This window comes from Gymnoscopelus microlampas (genome assembly GCF_963454915.1).
Source record: "Gymnoscopelus microlampas genome assembly, chromosome: 23".
NCBI lineage: Eukaryota > Metazoa > Chordata > Actinopteri > Myctophiformes > Myctophidae > Gymnoscopelus > Gymnoscopelus microlampas.
This window is the reverse complement of record NC_139960.1, coordinates 436,543-462,120: the sequence shown is the minus strand read 5'-3', so window position 1 is coordinate 462,120 and position 25,578 is coordinate 436,543. Positions and strand designations below refer to the sequence as shown.

At 38.7% G+C, this 25,578-nt stretch overlaps 2 protein-coding genes across 4 annotated transcripts in view; both read left to right on the top strand.

Annotated features, from left to right (window-relative positions):
* Positions 1-25,578, top strand: part of LOC311039739 (NACHT, LRR and PYD domains-containing protein 3-like) — a 246,419-nt gene that overhangs the window by 95,071 nt on the left and 125,770 nt on the right. The window lies entirely within an intron of this gene.
* Positions 1-25,578, top strand: part of lemd3 (LEM domain containing 3) — a 54,891-nt gene that overhangs the window by 13,420 nt on the left and 15,893 nt on the right. For 2 of the 3 annotated variants that reach the window (XR_014600197.1, XM_084049698.1), the window contains exons 5-12: positions 340-409; positions 942-1,018; positions 2,549-2,631; positions 15,817-15,962; positions 17,500-17,601; positions 20,021-20,123; positions 22,191-22,372; positions 23,344-23,425. Coding sequence is in view for 2 of the 3 variants with exons in the window: in XM_084049698.1 (XP_083905824.1) it covers positions 340-409; positions 942-1,018; positions 2,549-2,631; positions 15,817-15,962; positions 17,500-17,601; positions 20,021-20,123; positions 22,191-22,372; positions 23,344-23,425 (845 nt within the window). In the remaining variant the exon portion in view is untranslated. Of the gene's footprint in view, positions 1-339; positions 410-770; positions 808-941; positions 1,019-2,548; positions 2,632-15,816; positions 15,963-17,499; positions 17,602-20,020; positions 20,124-22,190; positions 22,373-23,343; positions 23,426-25,578 lie in introns of all 3 variants that reach the window. The other variant, XM_084049699.1, reaches the window with a different exon arrangement.

Below are 25,578 nucleotides of genomic sequence, written 5' to 3'. Positions count from 1 at the left end.
GATCTGCAAGCGAGCCAACGTCTAGAATGGAAAAAACGACGGACGATTTCCCCGTTTTAACGGGTCAACGTGTGCACTGGAGTTGAACTGGACACAACGTCGTGTTGAATCATGTTCTGTCATGCAGTATCGATACTTTTACTTGATAAATCATTTGAGTACTTTACCCACCGCCGCTGAATTCAGTCGATGGACCAATCAGAATGAAGCGTTCAACCAAGCCGTGTAATAATAACATAATAACAACGTGTGTATCTTCTGGAAGCCTCTAAAGGTGTTTTTATGAAAGTTTAGTGTTTTATTAATCTGACGTGTTGTTTCTCCTTCATCATATTGTAGAACAAGACAGAGAAGGACATCATCCTGAAGCTGTTGTTGAGCCTCCACGACCACCTGGCTCGCATCGCTGGTAATATAATAATAATATTAATAATAATTATCCTATTATATATTAACCCATTAAGACCTGAGGCCCATTCTACAAATGTCTACATCACTAGTTCTCACACTTTCAAGATTAAAAAAGAAGTGCGTGTGTGTGTGTGTGTGTGTGTGTGTGTGTGTGTGTGTGTGTCTGTCACAGATTAACCATGTCATTCCTCCTCAGATGAACGTGAGGAGAACCATCCTAATGTTTAATCCATGTCATGTTCAGATGTTTATATATATGTATATGTATATGTATTTATATATATATATATATGTGTGTTTATATGTATTTATATATATATATTTATATATGTGTTTATGTGTGTTTATGTGCTCCTCAGGTGAACATGACTGTGGAGATGAGGAGAAGCATCCTAATGTTTAATCCATGTCATGTTCAGATGTTTATATATATATATATATGTGTGTGTGTGTGTGTGTGTGTGTATGTATATATTTATATATATTTATATATATTTAAATGTGTTTATGTGTGTTTATGTGCTCCTCAGGTGAACATGACTGTGGAGATGAGGTTCTTCATCCTAACAGGACTCTGTCCATCACAGAGGCCACCACATACCTGCGGGTACGTCTGTGTTTGTTCTCACTTTTCTCTTCAGTTTAGAACTGAGGGACCTCTGGGACAATCATATGTTTATAGTGAGGGGTCCTAAAGATGTTCAGGGCACGACCCTCCAAAATAATCCTTTTTTTTAACTGGGGCCCCACCAAAGTAATCATTGTTGAACTCTGCCCCCCCCCCCCCCCCCCCCCCACCCTGACAAGCATGCTTGTAGATCAGCTATTTTCTAAAATGTTGCCTCTTATATTATTTGACATTTTGGACAATGCTCCACCAGTTTTTATATTATAGTTTTGTTCATTACTTCTGATGCAGTGATGCAGTTTCACTTGACTTTACTGTGATCTGGGGACCCCCTCAAAGTCATGTGGGGTCATGTTATTTATCATCGTCATAATCATGTTGTTTATGTATTTATTTCACTGATAGTTATGGATTAAAACAATCGTTAAAATCATTGTTTTATTTGATGGCCTTTGTTGTTTTCTTAATTGAGGGCAAAAGGTCAAAGTTCAAGTGGCCTTGACCCTAAATCGATGTAATTCCAGGCCTGTTTATGTCCCTGATATAAGATAAAGGTCTTTATTTCTGATTTAAAATAAGGGTCTTTATTCCTGATATAAGATAAAGGTCTTTATTTCTGATTTAAAATAAGGGTCTTTATTCCTGATATAAGATAAAGGTCTTTATTTCTGATTTAAAATAAGGGTCTTTATTCCTGATATAAGATAAAGGTCTTTATTTCTGATTTAAAATAAGGGTTTTTATTCCTGATATTAAATAAGGGTCTTTATTTCTGATATTAAATAAGGGTCTTTATTTCTGATATAAGATAAGGGTCTTTATTTCTGATATAAAATAAGGGTCTTTATTTCTGATATAAAATAAGGGTCTTTATTCCTGATATAAAATAAGGGTCTTTAATTCTGATATAAAATAAGGGTCTTTATTTCTGATATAAAATAAGGGTCTTTATTTCTGATATAAAATAAGGGTCTTTATTCCTGATATAAAATAAGGGTCTTTATTTCTGATATAAGATAAGGGTCTTTATTTCTGATATAAAATAAGGGTCTTTATTTCTGATATAAAATAAGGGTCTTTATTCCTGATATAAAATAAGGGTCTTTATTTCTGATATAAAATAAGGGTCTTTATTCCTGATATAAAATAAGGGTCTTTATTCCTGATATAAAATAAGGGTCTTTATTTCTGATATAAAATAAGGGTCTTTATTCCTGATATAAAATAAGGGTCTTTATTCCTGATATAAAATAAGGGTCTTTATTCCTGATATAAAATAAGGGTCTATATTCCTGATATAAAATAAGGGTCTTTATTCCTGATATAAAATAAGGGTCTTTATTCCTGATATAAAATAAGGGTCTTTATTCCTGATATAAAATAAGGGTCTTTATTCCTGATATAAAATAAGGGTCTTTATTCCTGATATAAAATAAGGGTCTTTATTCCTGATATAAAATAAGGGTCTTTATTCCTGATATTAAATAAGGGTCTTTATTTCACCCTCAGGGTCAGAATGAGAGCTTTGAAGGGTTCGTCCTCACGTCTCTGGAGTGGATCATCAAGGCTGGCGAGGACATCGTGGGGATCCGGTACGTTGATTTAATTATGTTTGACATATATTTTTTAGGGGAAAACAGAAGAGATGTCCATGTATGGACATAAAAGAGACACAGACACTAACCTACTCACCATTACATCATTACACACATCTTTATAGACATAAAAGAGACACAGACACTAACCTACTCACCGTTACATCATTACACACATCTTTATAGACATAAAAGAGACACAGACACTAACCTACTCACTGTTACATCATTACACACATCTTTATGGACATAAAAGAGACACAGACACTAACCTACTCACTGTTACATCATTACACACATCTTTATAGACATAAAAGAGACACAGACACTAACCTACTCACTGTTACATCATTACACACATCTTTATAGACATAAAAGAGACACAGACACTAACCTACTCACTGTTACATCATTACACACATCTTTATGGACATAAAAGAGACACAGACACTAACCTACTCACTGTTACATCATTACACACATCTTTATGGACATAAAAGAGACACAGACACTAACCTACTCACTGTTACATCATTACACACATCTTTATGGACATAAAAGAGACACAGACACTAACCTACTCACTGTTACATCATTACACACATCTTTATAGACATAAAAGAGACACAGACACTAACCTACTCACTGTTACATCATTACACACATCTTTATGGACATAAAAGAGACACAGACACTAACCTACTCACTGTTACATCATTACACACATCTTTATAGACATAAAAGAGACACAGACACTAACCTACTCACCATTACATCATTACACACATCTTTATAGACATAAAAGAGACACAGACACTAACCTACTCACTGTTACATCATTACACACATCTTTATAGACATAAAAGAGACACAGACACTAACCTACTCACTGTTACATCATTACAAACATCTTTATAGACATAAAAGAGACACAGACACTAACCTACTCACTGTTACATCATTACACACATCTTTATAGACATAAAAGAGACACAGACACTAACCTACTCACTGTTACATCATTACACACATCTTTATAGACATAAAAGAGACACAGACACTAACCTACTCACTGTTACATCATTACACACATCTTTATAGACATAAAAGAGACACAGACACTAACCTACTCACTGTTACATCATTACACACATCTTTATGGACATAAAAGAGACACAGACACTAACCTACTCACTGTTACATCATTACACACATCTTTATAGACATAAAAGAGACACAGACACTAACCTACTCACCATTACATCATTACACACATCTTTATAGACATAAAAGAGACACAGACACTAACCTACTCACCATTACATCATTACACACATCTTTATAGACATAAAAGAGACACAGACACTAACCTACTCACTGTTACATCATTACACACATCTTTATGGACATAAAAGAGACACAGACACTAACCTACTCACTGTTACATCATTACACACATCTTTATAGACATAAAAGAGACACAGACACTAACCTACTCACCATTACATCATTACACACATCTTTATAGACATAAAAGAGACACAGACACTAACCTACTCACCATTACATCATTACACACATCTTTATAGACATAAAAGAGACACAGACACTAACCTACTCACTGTTACATCATTACAAACATCTTTATAGACATAAAAGAGACACAGACACTAACCTACTCACCATTACATCATTACACACATCTTTATAGACATAAAAGAGACACAGACACTAACCTACTCACCATTACATCATTACACACATCTTTATGGACATAAAAGAGACACAGACACTAACCTACTCACTGTTACATCATTACACACATCTTTATAGACATAAAAGAGACACAGACACTAACCTACTCACTGTTACATCATTACACACATCTTTATAGACATAAAAGAGACACAGACACTAACCTACTCACTGTTACATCATTACACACATCTTTATAGACATAAAAGAGACACAGACACTAACCTACTCACTGTTACATCATTACACACATCTTTATGGACATAAAAGAGACACAGACACTAACCTACTCACCATTACATCATTACACACATCTTTATAGACATAAAAGAGACACAGACACTAACCTACTCACTGTTACATCATTACACACATCTTTATAGACATAAAAGAGACACAGACACTAACCTACTCACTGTTACATCATTACACACATCTTTATAGACATAAAAGAGACACAGACACTAACCTACTCACTGTTACATCATTACACACATCTTTATAGACATAAAAGAGACACAGACACTAACCTACTCACCATTACATCATTACACACATCTTTATAGACATAAAAGAGACACAGACACTAACCTACTCACTGTTACATCATTACACACATCTTTATAGACATAAAAGAGACACAGACACTAACCTACTCACCATTACATCATTACACACATCTTTATAGACATAAAAGAGACACAGACACTAACCTACTCACTGTTACATCATTACACACATCTTTATGGACATAAAAGAGACACAGACACTAACCTACTCACTGTTACATCATTACACACATCTTTATAGACATAAAAGAGACACAGACACTAACCTACTCACTGTTACATCATTACACACATCTTTATGGACATAAAAGAGACACAGACACTAACCTACTCACTGTTACATCATTACACACATCTTTATAGACATAAAAGAGACACAGACACTAACCTACTCACCATTACATCATTACACACATCTTTATAGACATAAAAGAGACACAGACACTAACCTACTCACTGTTACATCATTACACACATCTTTATGGACATAAAAGAGACACAGACACTAACCTACTCACTGTTACATCATTACACACATCTTTATAGACATAAAAGAGACACAGACACTAACCTACTCACTGTTACATCATTACACACATCTTTATAGACATAAAAGAGACACAGACACTAACCTACTCACTGTTACATCATTACACACATCTTTATAGACATAAAAGAGACACAGACACTAACCTACTCACTGTTACATCATTACACACATCTTTATGGACATAAAAGAGACACAGACACTAACCTACTCACTGTTACATCATTACAAACATCTTTATGGACATAAAAGAGACACAGACACTAACCTACTCACTGTTACATCATTACACACATCTTTATGGACATAAAAGAGACACAGACACTAACCTACTCACTGTTACATCATTACACACATCTTTATGGACATAAAAGAGACACAGACACTAACCTACTCACTGTTACATCATTACACACATCTTTATAGACATAAAAGAGACACAGACACTAACCTACTCACTGTTACATCATTACACACATCTTTATGGACATAAAAGAGACACAGACACTAACCTACTCACTGTTACATCATTACACACATCTTTATAGACATAAAAGAGACACAGACACTAACCTACTCACCATTACATCATTACACACATCTTTATAGACATAAAAGAGACACAGACACTAACCTACTCACTGTTACATCATTACACACATCTTTATAGACATAAAAGAGACACAGACACTAACCTACTCACTGTTACATCATTACAAACATCTTTATAGACATAAAAGAGACACAGACACTAACCTACTCACTGTTACATCATTACACACATCTTTATAGACATAAAAGAGACACAGACACTAACCTACTCACTGTTACATCATTACACACATCTTTATAGACATAAAAGAGACACAGACACTAACCTACTCACTGTTACATCATTACACACATCTTTATGGACATAAAAGAGACACAGACACTAACCTACTCACTGTTACATCATTACACACATCTTTATAGACATAAAAGAGACACAGACACTAACCTACTCACTGTTACATCATTACACACATCTTTATGGACATAAAAGAGACACAGACACTAACCTACTCACTGTTACATCATTACAAACATCTTTATAGACATAAAAGAGACACAGACACTAACCTACTCACTGTTACATCATTACACACATCTTTATGGACATAAAAGAGACACAGACACTAACCTACTCACTGTTACATCATTACACACATCTTTATAGACATAAAAGAGACACAGACACTAACCTACTCACTGTTACATCATTACACACATCTTTATGGACATAAAAGAGACACAGACACTAACCTACTCACTGTTACATCATTACACACATCTTTATAGACATAAAAGAGACACAGACACTAACCTACTCACTGTTACATCATTACACACATCTTTATGGACATAAAAGAGACACAGACACTAACCTACTCACTGTTACATCATTACACACATCTTTATAGACATAAAAGAGACACAGACACTAACCTACTCACTGTTACATCATTACACACATCTTTATGGACATAAAAGAGACACAGACACTAACCTACTCACTGTTACATCATTACACACATCTTTATAGACATAAAAGAGACACAGACACTAACCTACTCACTGTTACATCATTACACACATCTTTATAGACATAAAAGAGACACAGACACTAACCTACTCACTGTTACATCATTACACACATCTTTATAGACATAAAAGAGACACAGACACTAACCTACTCACTGTTACATCATTACACACATCTTTATAGACATAAAAGAGACACAGACACTAACCTACTCACTGTTACATCATTACACACATCTTTATAGACATAAAAGAGACACAGACACTAACCTACTCACTGTTACATCATTACAAACATCTTTATAGACATAAAAGAGACACAGACACTAACCTACTCACTGTTACATCATTACACACATCTTTATAGACATAAAAGAGACACAGACACTAACCTACTCACTGTTACATCATTACAAACATCTTTATAGACATAAAAGAGACACAGACACTAACCTACTCACTGTTACATCATTACACACATCTTTATAGACATAAAAGAGACACAGACACTAACCTACTCACTGTTACATCATTACAAACATCTTTATAGACATAAAAGAGACACAGACACTAACCTACTCACTGTTACATCATTACACACATCTTTATAGACATAAAAGAGACACAGACACTAACCTACTCACTGTTACATCATTACAAACATCTTTATAGACATAAAAGAGACACAGACACTAACCTACTCACTGTTACATCATTACACACATCTTTATAGACATAAAAGAGACACAGACACTAACCTACTCACTGTTACATCATTACACACATCTTTATAGACATAAAAGAGACACAGACACTAACCTACTCACTGTTACATCATTACACACATCTTTATAGACATAAAAGAGACACAGACACTAACCTACTCACTGTTACATCATTACACACATCTTTATAGACATAAAAGAGACACAGACACTAACCTACTCACTGTTACATCATTACACACATCTTTATAGACATAAAAGAGACACAGACACTAACCTACTCACCATTACATCATTACACACATCTTTATAGACATAAAAGAGACACAGACACTAACCTACTCACCATTACATCATTACACACATCTTTATAGACATAAAAGAGACACAGACACTAACCTACTCACCATTACATCATTACACACATCTTTATAGACATAAAAGAGACACAGACACTAACCTACTCACCATTACATCATTACACACATCTTTATAGACATAAAAGAGACACAGACACTAACCTACTCACTGTTACATCATTACACACATCTTTATAGACATAAAAGAGACACAGACACTAACCTACTCACCATTACATCATTACACACATCTTTATAGACATAAAAGAGACACAGACACTAACCTACTCACCATTACATCATTACACACATCTTTATAGACATAAAAGAGACACAGACACTAACCTACTCACTGTTACATCATTACAAACATCTTTATAGACATAAAAGAGACACAGACACTAACCTACTCACCATTACATCATTACACACATCTTTATAGACATAAAAGAGACACAGACACTAACCTACTCACCATTACATCATTACACACATCTTTATAGACATAAAAGAGACACAGACACTAACCTACTCACTGTTACATCATTACACACATCTTTATGGACATAAAAGAGACACAGACACTAACCTACTCACTGTTACATCATTACACACATCTTTATAGACATAAAAGAGACACAGACACTAACCTACTCACTGTTACATCATTACACACATCTTTATAGACATAAAAGAGACACAGACACTAACCTACTCACCGTTACATCATTACACACATCTTTATAGACATAAAAGAGACACAGACACTAACCTACTCACTGTTACATCATTACACACATCTTTATAGACATAAAAGAGACACAGACACTAACCTACTCACCGTTACATCATTACACACATCTTTATAGACATAAAAGAGACACAGACACTAACCTACTCACTGTTACATCATTACACACATCTTTATAGACATAAAAGAGACACAGACACTAACCTACTCACTGTTACATCATTACAAACATCTTTATAGACATAAAAGAGACACAGACACTAACCTACTCACCATTACATCATTACACACATCTTTATAGACATAAAAGAGACACAGACACTAACCTACTCACTGTTACATCATTACACACATCTTTATAGACATAAAAGAGACACAGACACTAACCTACTCACTGTTACATCATTACACACATCTTTATAGACATAAAAGAGACACAGACACTAACCTACTCACTGTTACATCATTACAAACATCTTTATAGACATAAAAGAGACACAGACACTAACCTACTCACCATTACATCATTACAAACATCTTTATAGACATAAAAGAGACACAGACACTAACCTACTCACCATTACATCATTACACACATCTTTATAGACATAAAAGAGACACAGACACTAACCTACTCACTGTTACATCATTACACACATCTTTATAGACATAAAAGAGACACAGACACTAACCTACTCACTGTTACATCATTACACACATCTTTATAGACATAAAAGAGACACAGACACTAACCTACTCACTGTTACATCATTACACACATCTTTATAGACATAAAAGAGACACAGACACTAACCTACTCACTGTTACATCATTACACACATCTTTATAGACATAAAAGAGACACAGACACTAACCTACTCACTGTTACATCATTACACACATCTTTATAGACATAAAAGAGACACAGACACTAACCTACTCACTGTTACATCATTACACACATCTTTATAGACATAAAAGAGACACAGACACTAACCTACTCACTGTTACATCATTACACACATCTTTATAGACATAAAAGAGACACAGACACTAACCTACTCACTGTTACATCATTACACACATCTTTATAGACATAAAAGAGACACAGACACTAACCTACTCACCATTACATCATTACACACATCTTTATAGACATAAAAGAGACACAGACACTAACCTACTCACTGTTACATCATTACACACATCTTTATGGACATAAAAGAGACACAGACACTAACCTACTCACAGTTACATCATTACACACATCTTTATAGACATAAAAGAGACACAGACACTAACCTACTCACTGTTACATCATTACACACATCTTTATAGACATAAAAGAGACACAGACACTAACCTACTCACTGTTACATCATTACAAACATCTTTATAGACATAAAAGAGACACAGACACTAACCTACTCACTGTTACATCATTACACACATCTTTATGGACATAAAAGAGACACAGACACTAACCTACTCACTGTTTACATCATTACACACATCTTTATAGACATAAAAGAGACACAGACACTAACCTACTCACTGTTACATCATTACACACATCTTTATAGACATAAAAGAGACACAGACACTAACCTACTCACTGTTACATCATTACACACATCTTTATAGACATAAAAGAGACACAGACACTAACCTACTCACCAGTTACATCATTACAAACATCTTTATAGACATAAAAGAGACACAGACACTAACCTACTCACTGTTACATCATTACACACATCTTTATAGACATAAAAGAGACACAGACACTAACCTACTCACTGTTACATCATTACACACATCTTTATAGACATAAAAGAGACACAGACACTAACCTACTCACTGTTACATCATTACACACATCTTTATGGACATAAAAGAGACACAGACACTAACCTACTCACTGTTACATCATTACAAACATCTTTATAGACATAAAAGAGACACAGACACTAACCTACTCACTGTTACATCATTACAAACATCTTTATAGACATAAAAGAGACACAGACACTAACCTACTCACTGTTACATCATTACACACATCTTTATAGACATAAAAGAGACACAGACACTAACCTACTCACTGTTACATCATTACACACATCTTTATGGACATAAAAGAGACACAGACACTAACCTACTCACTGTTACATCATTACACACATCTTTATGGACATAAAAGAGACACAGACACTAACCTACTCACTGTTACATCATTACACACATCTTTATAGACATAAAAGAGACACAGACACTAACCTACTCACTGTTACATCATTACACACATCTTTATAGACATAAAAGAGACACAGACACTAACCTACTCACTGTTACATCATTACACACATCTTTATAGACATAAAAGAGACACAGACACTAACCTACTCACTGTTACATCATTACACACATCTTTATAGACATAAAAGAGACACAGACACTAACCTACTCACTGTTACATCATTACACACATCTTTATAGACATAAAAGAGACACAGACACTAACCTACTCACTGTTACATCATTACACACATCTTTATAGACATAAAAGAGACACAGACACTAACCTACTCACTGTTACATCATTACACACATCTTTATAGACATAAAAGAGACACAGACACTAACCTACTCACTGTTACATCATTACACACATCTTTATGGACATAAAAGAGACACAGACACTAACCTACTCACTGTTACATCATTACACACATCTTTATAGACATAAAGAGACACAGACACTAACCTACTCACTGTTACATCATTACACACATCTTTATAGACATAAAAGAGACACAGACACTAACCTACTCACTGTTACATCATTACACACATCTTTATAGACATAAAAGAGACACAGACACTAACCTACTCACTGTTACATCATTACACACATCTTTATAGACATAAAAGAGACACAGACACTAACCTACTCACTGTTACATCATTACACACATCTTTATGGACATAAAAGAGACACAGACACTAACCTACTCACTGTTACATCATTACAAACATCTTTATAGACATAAAAGAGACACAGACACTAACCTACTCACTGTTACATCATTACACACATCTTTATAGACATAAAAGAGACACAGACACTAACCTACTCACCATTACATCATTACAAACATCTTTATAGACATAAAAGAGACACAGACACTAACCTACTCACCATTACATCATTACACACATCTTTATAGACATAAAAGAGACACAGACACTAACCTACTCACCATTACATCATTACAAACATCTTTATAGACATAAAAGAGACACAGACACTAACCTACTCACTGTTACATCATTACAAACATCTTTATGGACATAAAAGAGACACAGACACTAACCTACTCACCATTACATCATTACACACATCTTTATAGACATAAAAGAGACACAGACACTAACCTACTCACTGTTACATCATTACACACATCTTTATAGACATAAAAGAGACACAGACACTAACCTACTCACTGTTACATCATTACACACATCTTTATAGACATAAAAGAGACACAGACACTAACCTACTCACTGTTACATCATTACACACATCTTTATAGACATAAAAGAGACACAGACACTAACCTACTCACTGTTACATCATTACACACATCTTTATAGACATAAAAGAGACACAGACACTAACCTACTCACCATTACATCATTACAAACATCTTTATAGACATAAAAGAGACACAGACACTAACCTACTCACCATTACATCATTACACACATCTTTATAGACATAAAAGAGACACAGACACTAACCTACTCACTGTTACATCATTACACACATCTTTATAGACATAAAAGAGACACAGACACTAACCTACTCACTGTTACATCATTACACACATCTTTATAGACATAAAAGAGACACAGACACTAACCTACTCACTGTTACATCATTACACACATCTTTATAGACATAAAAGAGACACAGACACTAACCTACTCACTGTTACATCATTACACACATCTTTATAGACATAAAAGAGACACAGACACTAACCTACTCACCATTACATCATTACACACATCTTTATAGACATAAAAGAGACACAGACACTAACCTACTCACTGTTACATCATTACACACATCTTTATAGACATAAAAGAGACACAGACACTAACCTACTCACTGTTACATCATTACAAACATCTTTATGGACATAAAAGAGACACAGACACTAACCTACTCACTGTTACATCATTACACACATCTTTATGGACATAAAAGAGACACAGACACTAACCTACTCACCATTACATCATTACACACATCTTTATAGACATAAAAGAGACACAGACACTAACCTACTCACTGTTACATCATTACACACATCTTTATAGACATAAAAGAGACACAGACACTAACCTACTCACCGTTACATCATTACAAACATCTTTATAGACATAAAAGAGACACAGACACTAACCTACTCACTGTTACATCATTACACACATCTTTATAGACATAAAAGAGACACAGACACTAACCTACTCACTGTTACATCATTACACACATCTTTATAGACATAAAAGAGACACAGACACTAACCTACTCACCGTTACATCATTACAAACATCTTTATAGACATAAAAGAGACACAGACACTAACACTCACTGTTACATCATTACACACATCTTTATAGACATAAAAGAGACACAGACACTAACCTACTCACTGTTACATCATTACACACATCTTTATAGACATAAAAGAGACACAGACACTAACCTACTCACCGTTACATCATTACAAACATCTTTATAGACATAAAAGAGACACAGACACTAACCTACTCACTGTTACATCATTACACACATCTTTATAGACATAAAAGAGACACAGACACTAACCTACTCACCGTTACATCATTACACACATCTTTATAGACATAAAAGAGACACAGACACTAACCTACTCACCGTTACATCATTACAAACATCTTTATAGACATAAAAGAGACACAGACACTAACCTACTCACTGTTACATCATTACACACATCTTTATGGACATAAAAGAGACACAGACACTAACCTACTCACTGTTACATCATTACACACATCTTTATAGACATAAAAGAGACACAGACACTAACCTACTCACTGTTACATCATTACAAACATCTTTATAGACATAAAAGAGACACAGACACTAACCTACTCACTGTTACATCATTACACACATCTTTATAGACATAAAAGAGACACAGACACTAACCTACTCACTGTTACATCATTACACACATCTTTATAGACATAAAAGAGACACAGACACTAACCTACTCACCATTACATCATTACACACATCTTTATAGACATAAAAGAGACACAGACACTAACCTACTCACTGTTACATCATTACACACATCTTTATAGACATAAAAGAGACACAGACACTAACCTACTCACCATTACATCATTACACACATCTTTATGGACATAAAAGAGACACAGACACTAACCTACTCACCATTACATCATTACACACATCTTTATAGACATAAAAGAGACACAGACACTAACCTACTCACTGTTACATCATTACACACATCTTTATGGACATAAAAGAGACACAGACACTAACCTACTCACCATTACATCATTACAAACATCTTTATGGACATAAAAGAGACACAGACACTAACCTACTCACTGTTACATCATTACAAACATCTTTATAGACATAAAAGAGACACAGACACTAACCTACTCACTGTTACATCATTACACACATCTTTATGGACATAAAAGAGACACAGACAGAACCTTACAAACACTAATCTCCTCACCATGGCCATTCATTAGCCTGGTAAACCCTCCCTCCAGAAATCTCATTTCCATTTGATTCCAGGAGTGAGTCTGGCCTGAACGCCCATTCTGCAATATTGGCTGTGGGCTGGAGTTGGGCGGGAGTAATACCGTTGACTGACAACCCCTTCAACCAATGATCGTTTCTCCGCTTCAGCCAATCAGCAGTTCATTTTTACCACCTCCAGACTATGTGACGCAACGGGACTTTTGAGACGGCCAATCGTTTGGATAGAATTTAGTTGTTTAACTTCATATATGAGGTCAATTAATCATGACAAATAGGCTCTGTCATGATTAATTGACCTCATATATGAAGTTAAACAACTAAATTCTATCCAAACGATTTCTTAATAGTAAATTCCGTGCCTCAAAAAAGAAGTTTGAGACCGTTTTAAAAACAAAAATAAGAAGTGAAGGCACTCGCAGAAACAACAATGGCTGCCGTTCGTCTTTTTTCGGCGTCACTCAGGCAGCACTCGGCTTCATTCGGGCTCACTCGAACTCGCCACCTGATTGGCCAACTGTCGCTGTCAATCACAGAACGATGAGCGACGACGCTGATAGGCTCGTCCGTTCGGCGTACACAGCCAATATTGCAGAAAGGCGGATCAGGCCAGACTCACTCCAGAAATCAAATGGAAATGAGATTTCCGGAGGGAGGGTTTACCAGGCCAGGCCATTCATGGCCATACGATTCAATGATTTAAAATCCATACAGTAACTATTTAACAAAGACATTAAATCTGTGTGAAACGTATGGATAGAGCAGGTTTTTAAAGGGAAACATTTATTATTATGGATATGGAATGAAAAAGTAATTTAAACCCCTCTTTTATTTTTTCTTAACATTGCTAAATCCAACACACAAGTACTTAGTACAAACGATACGTTATGTTGCTGTTTACATATCCATACACTTCCATTGTTGACATTTTAAATTGACCACTAACACAGATGAAAGGTATAATGTATAACAACATGTAGCTTTCCCAGGTTATAAATGGGTTTATTATAAAGATGATCATATTTCTAGGTTAAGAGGAGAGACTCCAGACCAGCAGGTGGCAGACGTCCAGGACATCGTGCAGCTGGAGTCCATTCATCCCAACATGTCCTTCCTGTGTCGTCTGAGGAGAGCCTTCTTCACCGTCATCCACCGAGTCATCCTCATCCTCGCAGGTACCTGACCCCTGACCTCTAACACACCCACCCCCTAACCCCTAACCCCTGACCTCTAACACACCCACCCCCTAACCCCTAACCCCTGACCTCTAACACACCCACCTCCACCCCCTAACCCCTGACCTCTAACACACCCACCCCCTAACCCCTAACCCCTGACCTCTAACACACCCACCCCCTAACCCCTAACCCCTGACCTCTAACACACCCACCTCCACCCCCTAACCCCTGACCTCTAACACACCCACCTCCACCCCCTAACCCCTGACCTCTAACGCACCCACCTCCACCCCCTAACCCGCCAGACAGGAGGGTCTGGCGGGTTAGGGGGTGGTTTAAACAAACCGTTCTGATTCCAAACGAATAAATAAATAAAGAAACAGTGAATGTAATAGTTCATATGGACAGAGTCGTTTGCTTTCACTGCCAATAATGTGATTTCCTGTATGTTTGATTAACATGTATTTGTATTTAGTCATTTTGATAATATACATAATATATATATTATATTAATATATATTTGTTAATATACACTTAATAGCCAATGTTGACTTCAATATAACGCTCAATTATATTTGCGGCACAGACAGATTTTTTTTGGTCCGAAATGGCTCTTTTGATATGAAAGTTTGCTGAGCCCTGGATGAACCTCTGTGTGGGGGGGGGGGGGGGGGGGGGGGGCTCTAGTAACCGGTGTGGGTAGTCTGGTATTTGGGTTGTAAGGCCAGTTACCTGTGGTTTCTATTAGTTTTTTTGTTTTTTTTGTCACTTGGAATTTTTATTATTTTTTTGTACACACACATACAATATACACAAAGAAATAAGACAATAAAATGAAAATGAACAGGACCCACAAGACAAACAAAAAACTAAAACTAAAACTAAAGGAAAAGTTTTGATATTATTCTTACTGAACTGAACTATCTCTGAACACAATTATCCCTCATCGGCTCAGCCTTACATATCGGTGGGTTTTTACTCGCCATATAAGGACGACCCTAGAGCAGTGGTTCTCAACCAGTGGTCCTTGGGGAGGTGGGGGGGTACCGGGGGTCCCCAGCGGAATGAGTTAACACCGAGTGGCGCACTACGAGCTTGTAGATCTGCTATTTTTGAAAAATCGTGAAAATGTGTGCAAATCTTTATATATATATTTTTAAAATGAACATTTTAACTCAAGTCTTTGTTTTGTTTTTTTTTTTTTTTTATGGGGGGGGGTCCCTGGCACAACACATTTTCAGATGGGGGGGTCTGCGGCCAAATGTTTATCAATTTAGGGGTCCTTGGCATGAGAAAAAAAGATACTCAAGTACCTAATGTACCTGTAGCCTTGATGTTAAAGTTTAGTGTGTGTGTGTGTGTGTGTGTGTGTGTGTGTGTGTGTGTGTGTGTGTGTGTGTGTGTGTGTGTGTGTGTGTGTGTGTGTGTGTGTGTGTGTGTGTGTGTGTGTGTGTGTGTGTGTGTGTGTGTGTGCTCTCCTCTCTGTGCGTGTGCTCTCCTCTCCTCTCTGTGTGTGTGTGTGTGCGCTATGCAGTGATTGGCCTCCTGTGGGCGCTAGTGTTCTACATGAAGTACCGATGGAGGAGAGAAGAAGAGGAGACGAGGAACATGTATGACATGGTGGAGAGGATCATTGGTAAGAACACGCTTACAACACGCATGACATGAACATACTTAAATGTTTAGGGTCATTTTAATATCATTTTCATTTATTTTATTACATTTTCTATACAAAATGAATAAATGAAAAAAGTCATTGTAAAATCACGTTCTCCTCACACATTAGAGTCAGCAGAACCAAGGACGGTGTTTTAGATGAAGTTATAATGGGTTTATATAGGAAGGGGGCGTGTCTGATTAAATGAATATCAAATATGTAAATAGTGAATCATCACTTAAACTGTCTGTGGTGAAACACTGACCTCTGAGTAGACGTTGAAATGATCCCACACATGTTGGAAGGTGAAATATCCCTTTAAAACATGTCTGATATGGTGGAGACTGGAGAGGATGATTATAAGAGCAATAGTTCACCCCAAAAATGACTTATTTCCTATGGATTAGGATTATTACATCACATTATTGTTTTAGGAATGAGACACAAATGAGACACAAACTAAAGAATATCTATGAAATCAAGTCTCCTTGAACATGAACAACTAATGGAATCCATTTGTACTCTCAGAGTTAACGCAGATAGCATTCTACAATATGAGCTTGTAGATCTGCTATTTTTTGAAAGATCTTGAAAATGTGTGCAAATCTTTGAATATATATACATTATTTTAAGTCAACATTTTTAACTGATATGTGCTTCTGGGGGGGTGGGGGGCTGGCTGGAACAACATATGTTTAGATGGGGGTCCGCGACCAAGTACATATCATCTTTTGGGTCCTTGACATCAATACGTTTTGAGAAGCACTGATTATTGTAACATAAGCTTGTTATCCTAACATAACTGTTAGGATTGAGAAGACATTTGTCGAATCCTCCAGAAGCAAAGATTTGAGTTACAAATGTTCACTTAAGAATAAATATACGTATTCACACATTGTCAAATAAAGAAAAACATCACATGGATGCAACTGGGACGTATCATCAGTGTTGTAGCCTGGGGTCATCGGGTGTTTCGGGTCTCGCAACATACAACATCGCCCAGGTGACCCAGCCAGGGTTGATCAAGCCCCGACTTACGTCCCAGTAGCTACCCACGGTCAGTCCTCTGAGGGAAAGACAGACTTACGTCCCAGTAGCTACCCACGGTCAGTCCTCTGAGGGAAAGACAGACTTACGTCCCAGTAGCTACCCACGGTCAGTCCTCTGAGGGAAAGACAGACTTACGTCCCAGTAGCTACCCACGGTCAGTCCTCTTAGGGAAAGACAGGGCCACTCAGTCTGCTTCTCCGGAACTACTCTGCCGGGACTCGGGGAGGCTCTGGCACGTGGAGGGACTAGGCTCTGTGGGTTGTCTCCTGGCCGGGCTCCTCCTTCGCCTCACCAGGTCCAGGACCTGAGCGCTGCGTCAGATCCGGTGCACCGCCCCGATCCAAACATTTCCTTCTGGCGTGATGGTTCCTTGGGCCGATACCACTAGATTGGGCCATCTAATGGTATTAGCCCCGCTTGCGGTACGCTGGAATGGCCCTCCTAAAGGCCTCACCGTGGGTTTGTTGGGCTTCTTCCTCACGGAAGACACAGCATGGGGCGCTAACCCATACTGCTCCATATATATATATATATATATATATATATATATATATATATATATATATATATATATATATATACTAACCCATACTGCTCCATATATATATATATATATATATATATATATATATATATATATATATATATATATATATATACTAACCCATACTGCTCCATATATGTATGTATATATATATATATATATATATACTAACCCATACTGCTCCATATATGTATATATATATATATATATATATATATATATATATATATATATATATATATATATATATATATACTAACCCATACTGCTCCATATATATATATATATATATATATATATATATATATATATATATATATATATATATATATATATATATATATATATATATATATATATATATACTAACCCATACTGCTCCATATATGTATGTATATATATATATATATATATACTAACCCATACTGCTCCATATATGTATATATATATATATATATACTAACCCATACTGCTCCATATATGTATATATATATATATATATACTAACCCATACTGCTCCATATATGTATATATATATATATATACTAACCCATACTGCTCCCGGGATGCCGTCTACATTCCGGCTGTCAAGATTTTCTTCAAAAAAAATAGCAGATCTACAAGCTCATAACGTGGCTCTTGATCACACTTCCTCAATGTTGGATCCATCCCAACACTAATGACGTCAGAGCGCTGAACATGTTACAACCTGAAACCTTATGGTGAGACCCCGGTCTCATCCCTGTGTGTGTGTATGTGTGTGTGTGTGTGTGTGTGTGTGTGTGTGTGTGTGTGTGTGTGTAGACGTGTTGAGGAGTCACAGTGAGGCGTGTCAGGAGAACAAGGACCTCCAGCCCTACCTGCCCATCCCCCACGTCAGAGACTCTCTGGTGCCCCCGCAGGACAGGTAACACATCACACCCTGAACACCCTTTTTCCCCAGGCCAAAGGACCCCCCACAGTGACACATATGAGCCTCTGTAGAGTCGGCCTGCAGGTCTTAAAGGGTTAATGTGTTAAACCAGGGGTCTTCAAGGTTCTTCAGGCCAAGGACCCCTTAGTGAGAGACAGAGAGATGAAGCAGGGACCCCTTAGTGAGAGACAGAGAGATGAAGCAGGGACCCCTTAGTGAGAGACAGAGAGATGAAGCAGGGACCCCCCACTACATATTGTATAAAATGTGTAGCAGATTAAACTAGATTTCATCTTCGTTGGATTCACGTTTCTTGACTTTTCACTCCGTACTTGGTCTGCTCTTTTTTCCTTCCCTCTACACTAAACCCAGTGTTGTGTTGGTTTGATTGATTGATTGATTGATTGAATACTTTATTTATAAAGACATGGTAACAGTACATGGAAGTACAATTCACAATACAAGGTCCTCTAAAGTGGATCGCTCATAAAAGCACTTGTCTTATTTAAAATGAGATCCTGTGCTCTCACATCATGATGACATTTAAGACATATAAATATACACTACTATGCAGAACGTCATCCAATCAGCTTACAGGTTACTGCTATGAAAAACAAGAAACATGTACAATAGAGCACCGAAGTCTGACGTAATTTACGCATCCTTTGTTTGTCTACCTGGTTCGCAGTTTCCCCCCCCCCATTCTGAATCCCATAGACGTGTTTAATATCGCGTCAAATAAGAACTGTGTTCCAAAAATAAACTAATGACCCCGCGGTGGTTTGACTCTTATGGATATGAAGCATCAACTGACGGTGAGAAAACCATAATGTTACTTCCACCGAATGAGTTACATTTTCCCCAGAAACAGACTGTATCAAATATAAGTGACTGACTATCATAAACCATACAGAACCTCCTCCCTGACAATATCACAGAGACAGTTTGTTTATTTCTGGACCACAATTCTTATACGAGACGATTCTATGATGACCCAATGTTATTCTCCATAGAGACATGACTTTATGAACCAGAGGATGAACGAGTGACGTCAGGACTTCGGTGGTCTATTGACAGTTTTAGGAGGAGGGGGGGGGGGGTAGGTTAAGACTTCTACAGGGGCCAGTTTAGAATGTCAGCCTCCTGAAGGTGTAACTTTAGGGCAGTTTTGAAAGTGAGTAGGGTTTTACACTCCTTTACTCATTTGGGTAGGGCGTTCCACATTTGTGTTGCATAGCATGAGAAAGAGTTCATTCCCTTGTTTGTGTCAAATCTGGGTTGAACATGATCAGTGGAGCTGCCTCTGGTGTTGTGATGGTGGACTTCATTGGTCATTAGGTTGGTGGTGGGACGCTGTTTTAAAGACGTGACGCGCACGTGACTTAACCCCTACACGGCCGGTCACAGAAATGAAGCATTGATATGCATCTATAGGCTCTCTAGGCTGTCTCTCAGCTAAGGGGTCCCTGCTTCATCTCTCTCTCAGCTAAGGGGTCCCTGCTTCATCTCTCTCTCAGCTAAGGGGTCCCTGCTTCATCTCTCTCTCAGCTAAGGGGTCCCTGCTTCATCTCTCTCTCAGCTAAGGGGTCCCTGCTTCATCTCTCTCAGCTAAGGGGTCCCTGCTTCATCTCTCTCAGCTAAGGGGTCCCTGCTTCATCTCTCTCTCAGCTAAGGGGTCCCTGCTTCATCTCTCTCTCAGCTAAGGGGTCCCTGCTTCATCTCTCTCTCAGCTAAGGGGTCCCTGCTTCATCTCTCTCTCAGCTAAGGGGTCCCTGCTTCATCTCTCTCTCAGCTAAGGGGTCCCTGCTTCATCTCTCTCTCAGCTAAGGGGTCCCTGCTTCATCTCTCTCTCAGCTAAGGGGTCCCTGCTTCATCTCTCTGTCAGCTAAGGGGTCCCTGCTTCATCTCTCTGTCAGCTAAGGGGTCCCTGCTTCATCTCTCTGTCAGCTAAGGGGTCCCTGCTTCATGTCTCTCTCAGCTAAGGGGGTCCTTGGCCTGTAAAGGTTGAAGACCCCTGGGTTAAACCATATGTGTTGTTGTTGTTCCTGGTCTCTCCACCAGGAGGAAGATGAAGCGTGTGTGGGACCGGGCGGTCAGCTTCCTGTCGGCCAACGAGTCTCGTATCCGCACAGAGACACAGAGGATGGGCGGGGCCGACTTCCTGGTGTGGCGCTGGATCCAGCCGTCACTCAGCCTGAGCGACAAGCTGTCCGTCATCCCGTCCAAAGTGTGGCAGGGGAAAGGTTAGAGCCACGCCCACGCTGACCACGTGCACGCCCACACTGACCACGTGCACGCCCACACTGACCACGCCCACACTGACCACGTGCACTATGAGACACGCTGTCTCTGGGCCGTTCAAAACATAGCAGATCTACAAGCTCACAGCGTGGCACCGGGTGACGCGCTGTGAGCTTGTAGATCTGCTATGTTTTGACAAAATGGCATCCGCACATGGCTGGCGCGAATATGTATGGATGTGCACTTTACAGTGTAAAGGCATTTAGCAGATTTAAACTTGTCACAATTCTACATTTTTCCAAACATTTTTTGATATATATATTTAAAAAAAAATATATCAGATCTACAAGCTCACAGCGTGGCCCAAAGTCACGCTGTGAGCTTATCTGCTATTTCTTTTAATTGCCAAACAAAATGTCTGCAGTGGTTAAAATGATTGTGGTTAGGGTTACGCATTGTTATTGTGTAATGATACGCAGTGTTCATTTTGATTTAGTTTTAGTCATATTTTAGTCACCTGAGATGTTGTAGTTTTTGTCTAGTTATAGTCGACTAAAATGTATTCTGTCGGTGCCTTGATGGCGTCATAATGCCTGATTTGAAGCCATTGTTTTCATGCGAATAATGCGTTTTTTTTAAAACCTTTGTAAAGTCAATGTAAGATCAGATCCACATCAGTTTCTCTGAGCGAAAAAGCGTCTTTTATTTATTCGGACCGAGTCAGAATCTTGCGTATATTAGCATAATGGCAGGTGTGTAATGACCTTTACACTTGGTTGCATGCTGAAAATAGCAGATCTAACACAACTCACAACGCTCACACCTTGTAGAGCTTGTAGATCTGCTGTTTTCAGAGCGCAACACCCAATCAAAACCAAGCATAAAATGACTTGTCTTTTAGTTCTACCGGGTCTCTTCCCCACTAGGGATAAAGATGGTGATGTATTGACCGTCTCTATTGTTGTGTTGTCAGCCTTTCCTCTGGACAGACGGAACTCTCCTCCTAACAGCCTGACACCCTGCCTGAAGATACGCAACATGTTTGACCCTGTTATGTAAGACCTCTGTCTGTCTGTCTGTCTGTGTCTGTGTCTGTGTGTGTGTGTCTGTCTGTCTGTCGGTCTGTGTCTGTGTCTGTCTGTCTGTCTGTGTGTCTGTCTGTGTGTCTGTGTCTGTGTCTGTGTGTGTGTCTGTCTGTCTGTCTGTCTGTCTGTGTGTCTGTACCAAGCCCCCAGAACTACGGTAGAACAGTGAAGCGGCCAAAGCCTGGTGGTCAAATCTGAGAATGCACTTAAATGCTACTGCGCGTGCGTCTCCCGTGTTGTGCGCATGCTCACGACGCGGCACGACCCATGGATCCATTCCATTGGTTCATATTGGTTCCTATTCTTACTTCAGTGGCGTTCAGAATCAGAAGACTTTATTGCCATGACATGTGAACATGTTAGGAATTAGAGTCGGTACAGCGGAGCACAGTTTACACAAACAACACTCCCCAACACCACAGCAGACATAGACATGTGTGTGCGGGTTATGTTACATTCATGAGAAGAACCATGTGTGTGTGTGTGTAGAGAGTAGACCTGAGGTTTGTCCTTGGTGTTTTCACCCAGTCTAGTTATCTGGTGCTCTGTGATGTCAGAGCGATAACACAGAGAGTTGTGAGGCTGTGGGAGACGACCTTGATTGGGTTCCGACCCAGAGTCATAACAACAGGTGTCCATGGGGGGGGGGTCTTCACCACATTGTAGCCACCAGAGGAAGAACCGGGGGGGGGGGGGGGGGGGGTCTAAATCGATCCAAATAATCCATATTCATCCCGAAGCAGACAATTTATCTCCTTTCCCATCCTGGCTCATCCAGCCTTGTTCTGATCATGTTCATATCGCCCCGCAGAGCAGTGATCTCCGTTGTGCGGCCACTGGCTGAGATGTCGTCCACAACACGTTTCAGGTCCGAGATCGATGTCTTGATGTTGTCCAACATGTGTTCTTTCTCAGAGAGCGATGCCAGCTTGGTGTCCAGCTTGGACTCTCTCTCCAAGATCGATGCCAGCTTGGTGTCCAGCTTGGACTCTCTCTCCAAGATCGATGCCAGCTTGGTGTCCAGCTTGGTGTCTATCTTGAGGACTCTCTCGTAGATGTTATCCATGTCGCGCCTCAGTCCGGTGATGTTGTCCAGCTTGAGGACCCTCTCGTTGATGTTATTCGTGTTGCGTTTCAGTTCAGCGGTCACACCCGTCTGAGTCGTCAGCGCTCTGCCCATCTCTACTATCATTACAGGCAGCCTGGGGGCTCCATCCAGGGCAGACGTCTTGACAATTTTCCGACACACAAGTGCAGTGCCCGTTCCAATCAGCAAAAAACCTGTTATCATAAGAGCGAAATTATAAACATCTTCAATGTCCTCGATGGACACAGAACTCTTGTAGTGGTATCGCCCATGTATCCGGCCAGATAAGTCCCATCGGGGCAGCTGGGGTCCTCAGGTCCAGTTTTTCGTGTTGAGAGAATTTGGTCTATGGCGTTTAACGACCAGTTAAGAATGTCCATGTTTTTCACCCGGGATTGTTGGTGGGTACAGTGTAGAGAGGGATTGTTGGTGGGTACAGTGTAGAGAGGGATTGTTGGTGGGTACAGTGTAGAGAGGGATTGTTGGTGGGTACAGTGTAGAGAGGGATTGTTGGTGGGTACAGTGTAGAGAGGGATTGTTGGTGGGTACAGTGTAGAGAGGGATTGTTGGTGGGTACAGTGTAGAGAGGGATTGTTGGTGGGTACAGTGTAGAGAGGGATTGTTGGTGGGTACAGTGTAGAGAGGGGTTGTTGGTGGGTACAGTGTAGAGAGGGATTGTTGGTGGGTACAGTGTAGAGAGGGGTTGTTGGTGGGTACAGTGTAGAGAGGGATTGTTGGTGGGTACAGTGTAGAGAGGGATTGTTGGTGGGTACAGTGTAGAGAGGGATTGTTGGTGGGTACAGTGTAGAGAGGGGTTGTTGGTGGGTACAGTGTAGAGAGGGGTTGTTGGTGGGTACAGTGTAGAGAGGGATTGTTGGTGGGTACAGTGTAGAGAGGGATTGTTGGTGGGTACAGTGTAGAGAGGGATTGTTGGTGGGTACAGTGTAGAGAGGGATTGTTGGTGGGTACAGTGTAGAGAGGGATTGTTGGTGGGTACAGTGTAGAGAGGGATTGTTGGTGGGTACAGTGTAGAGAG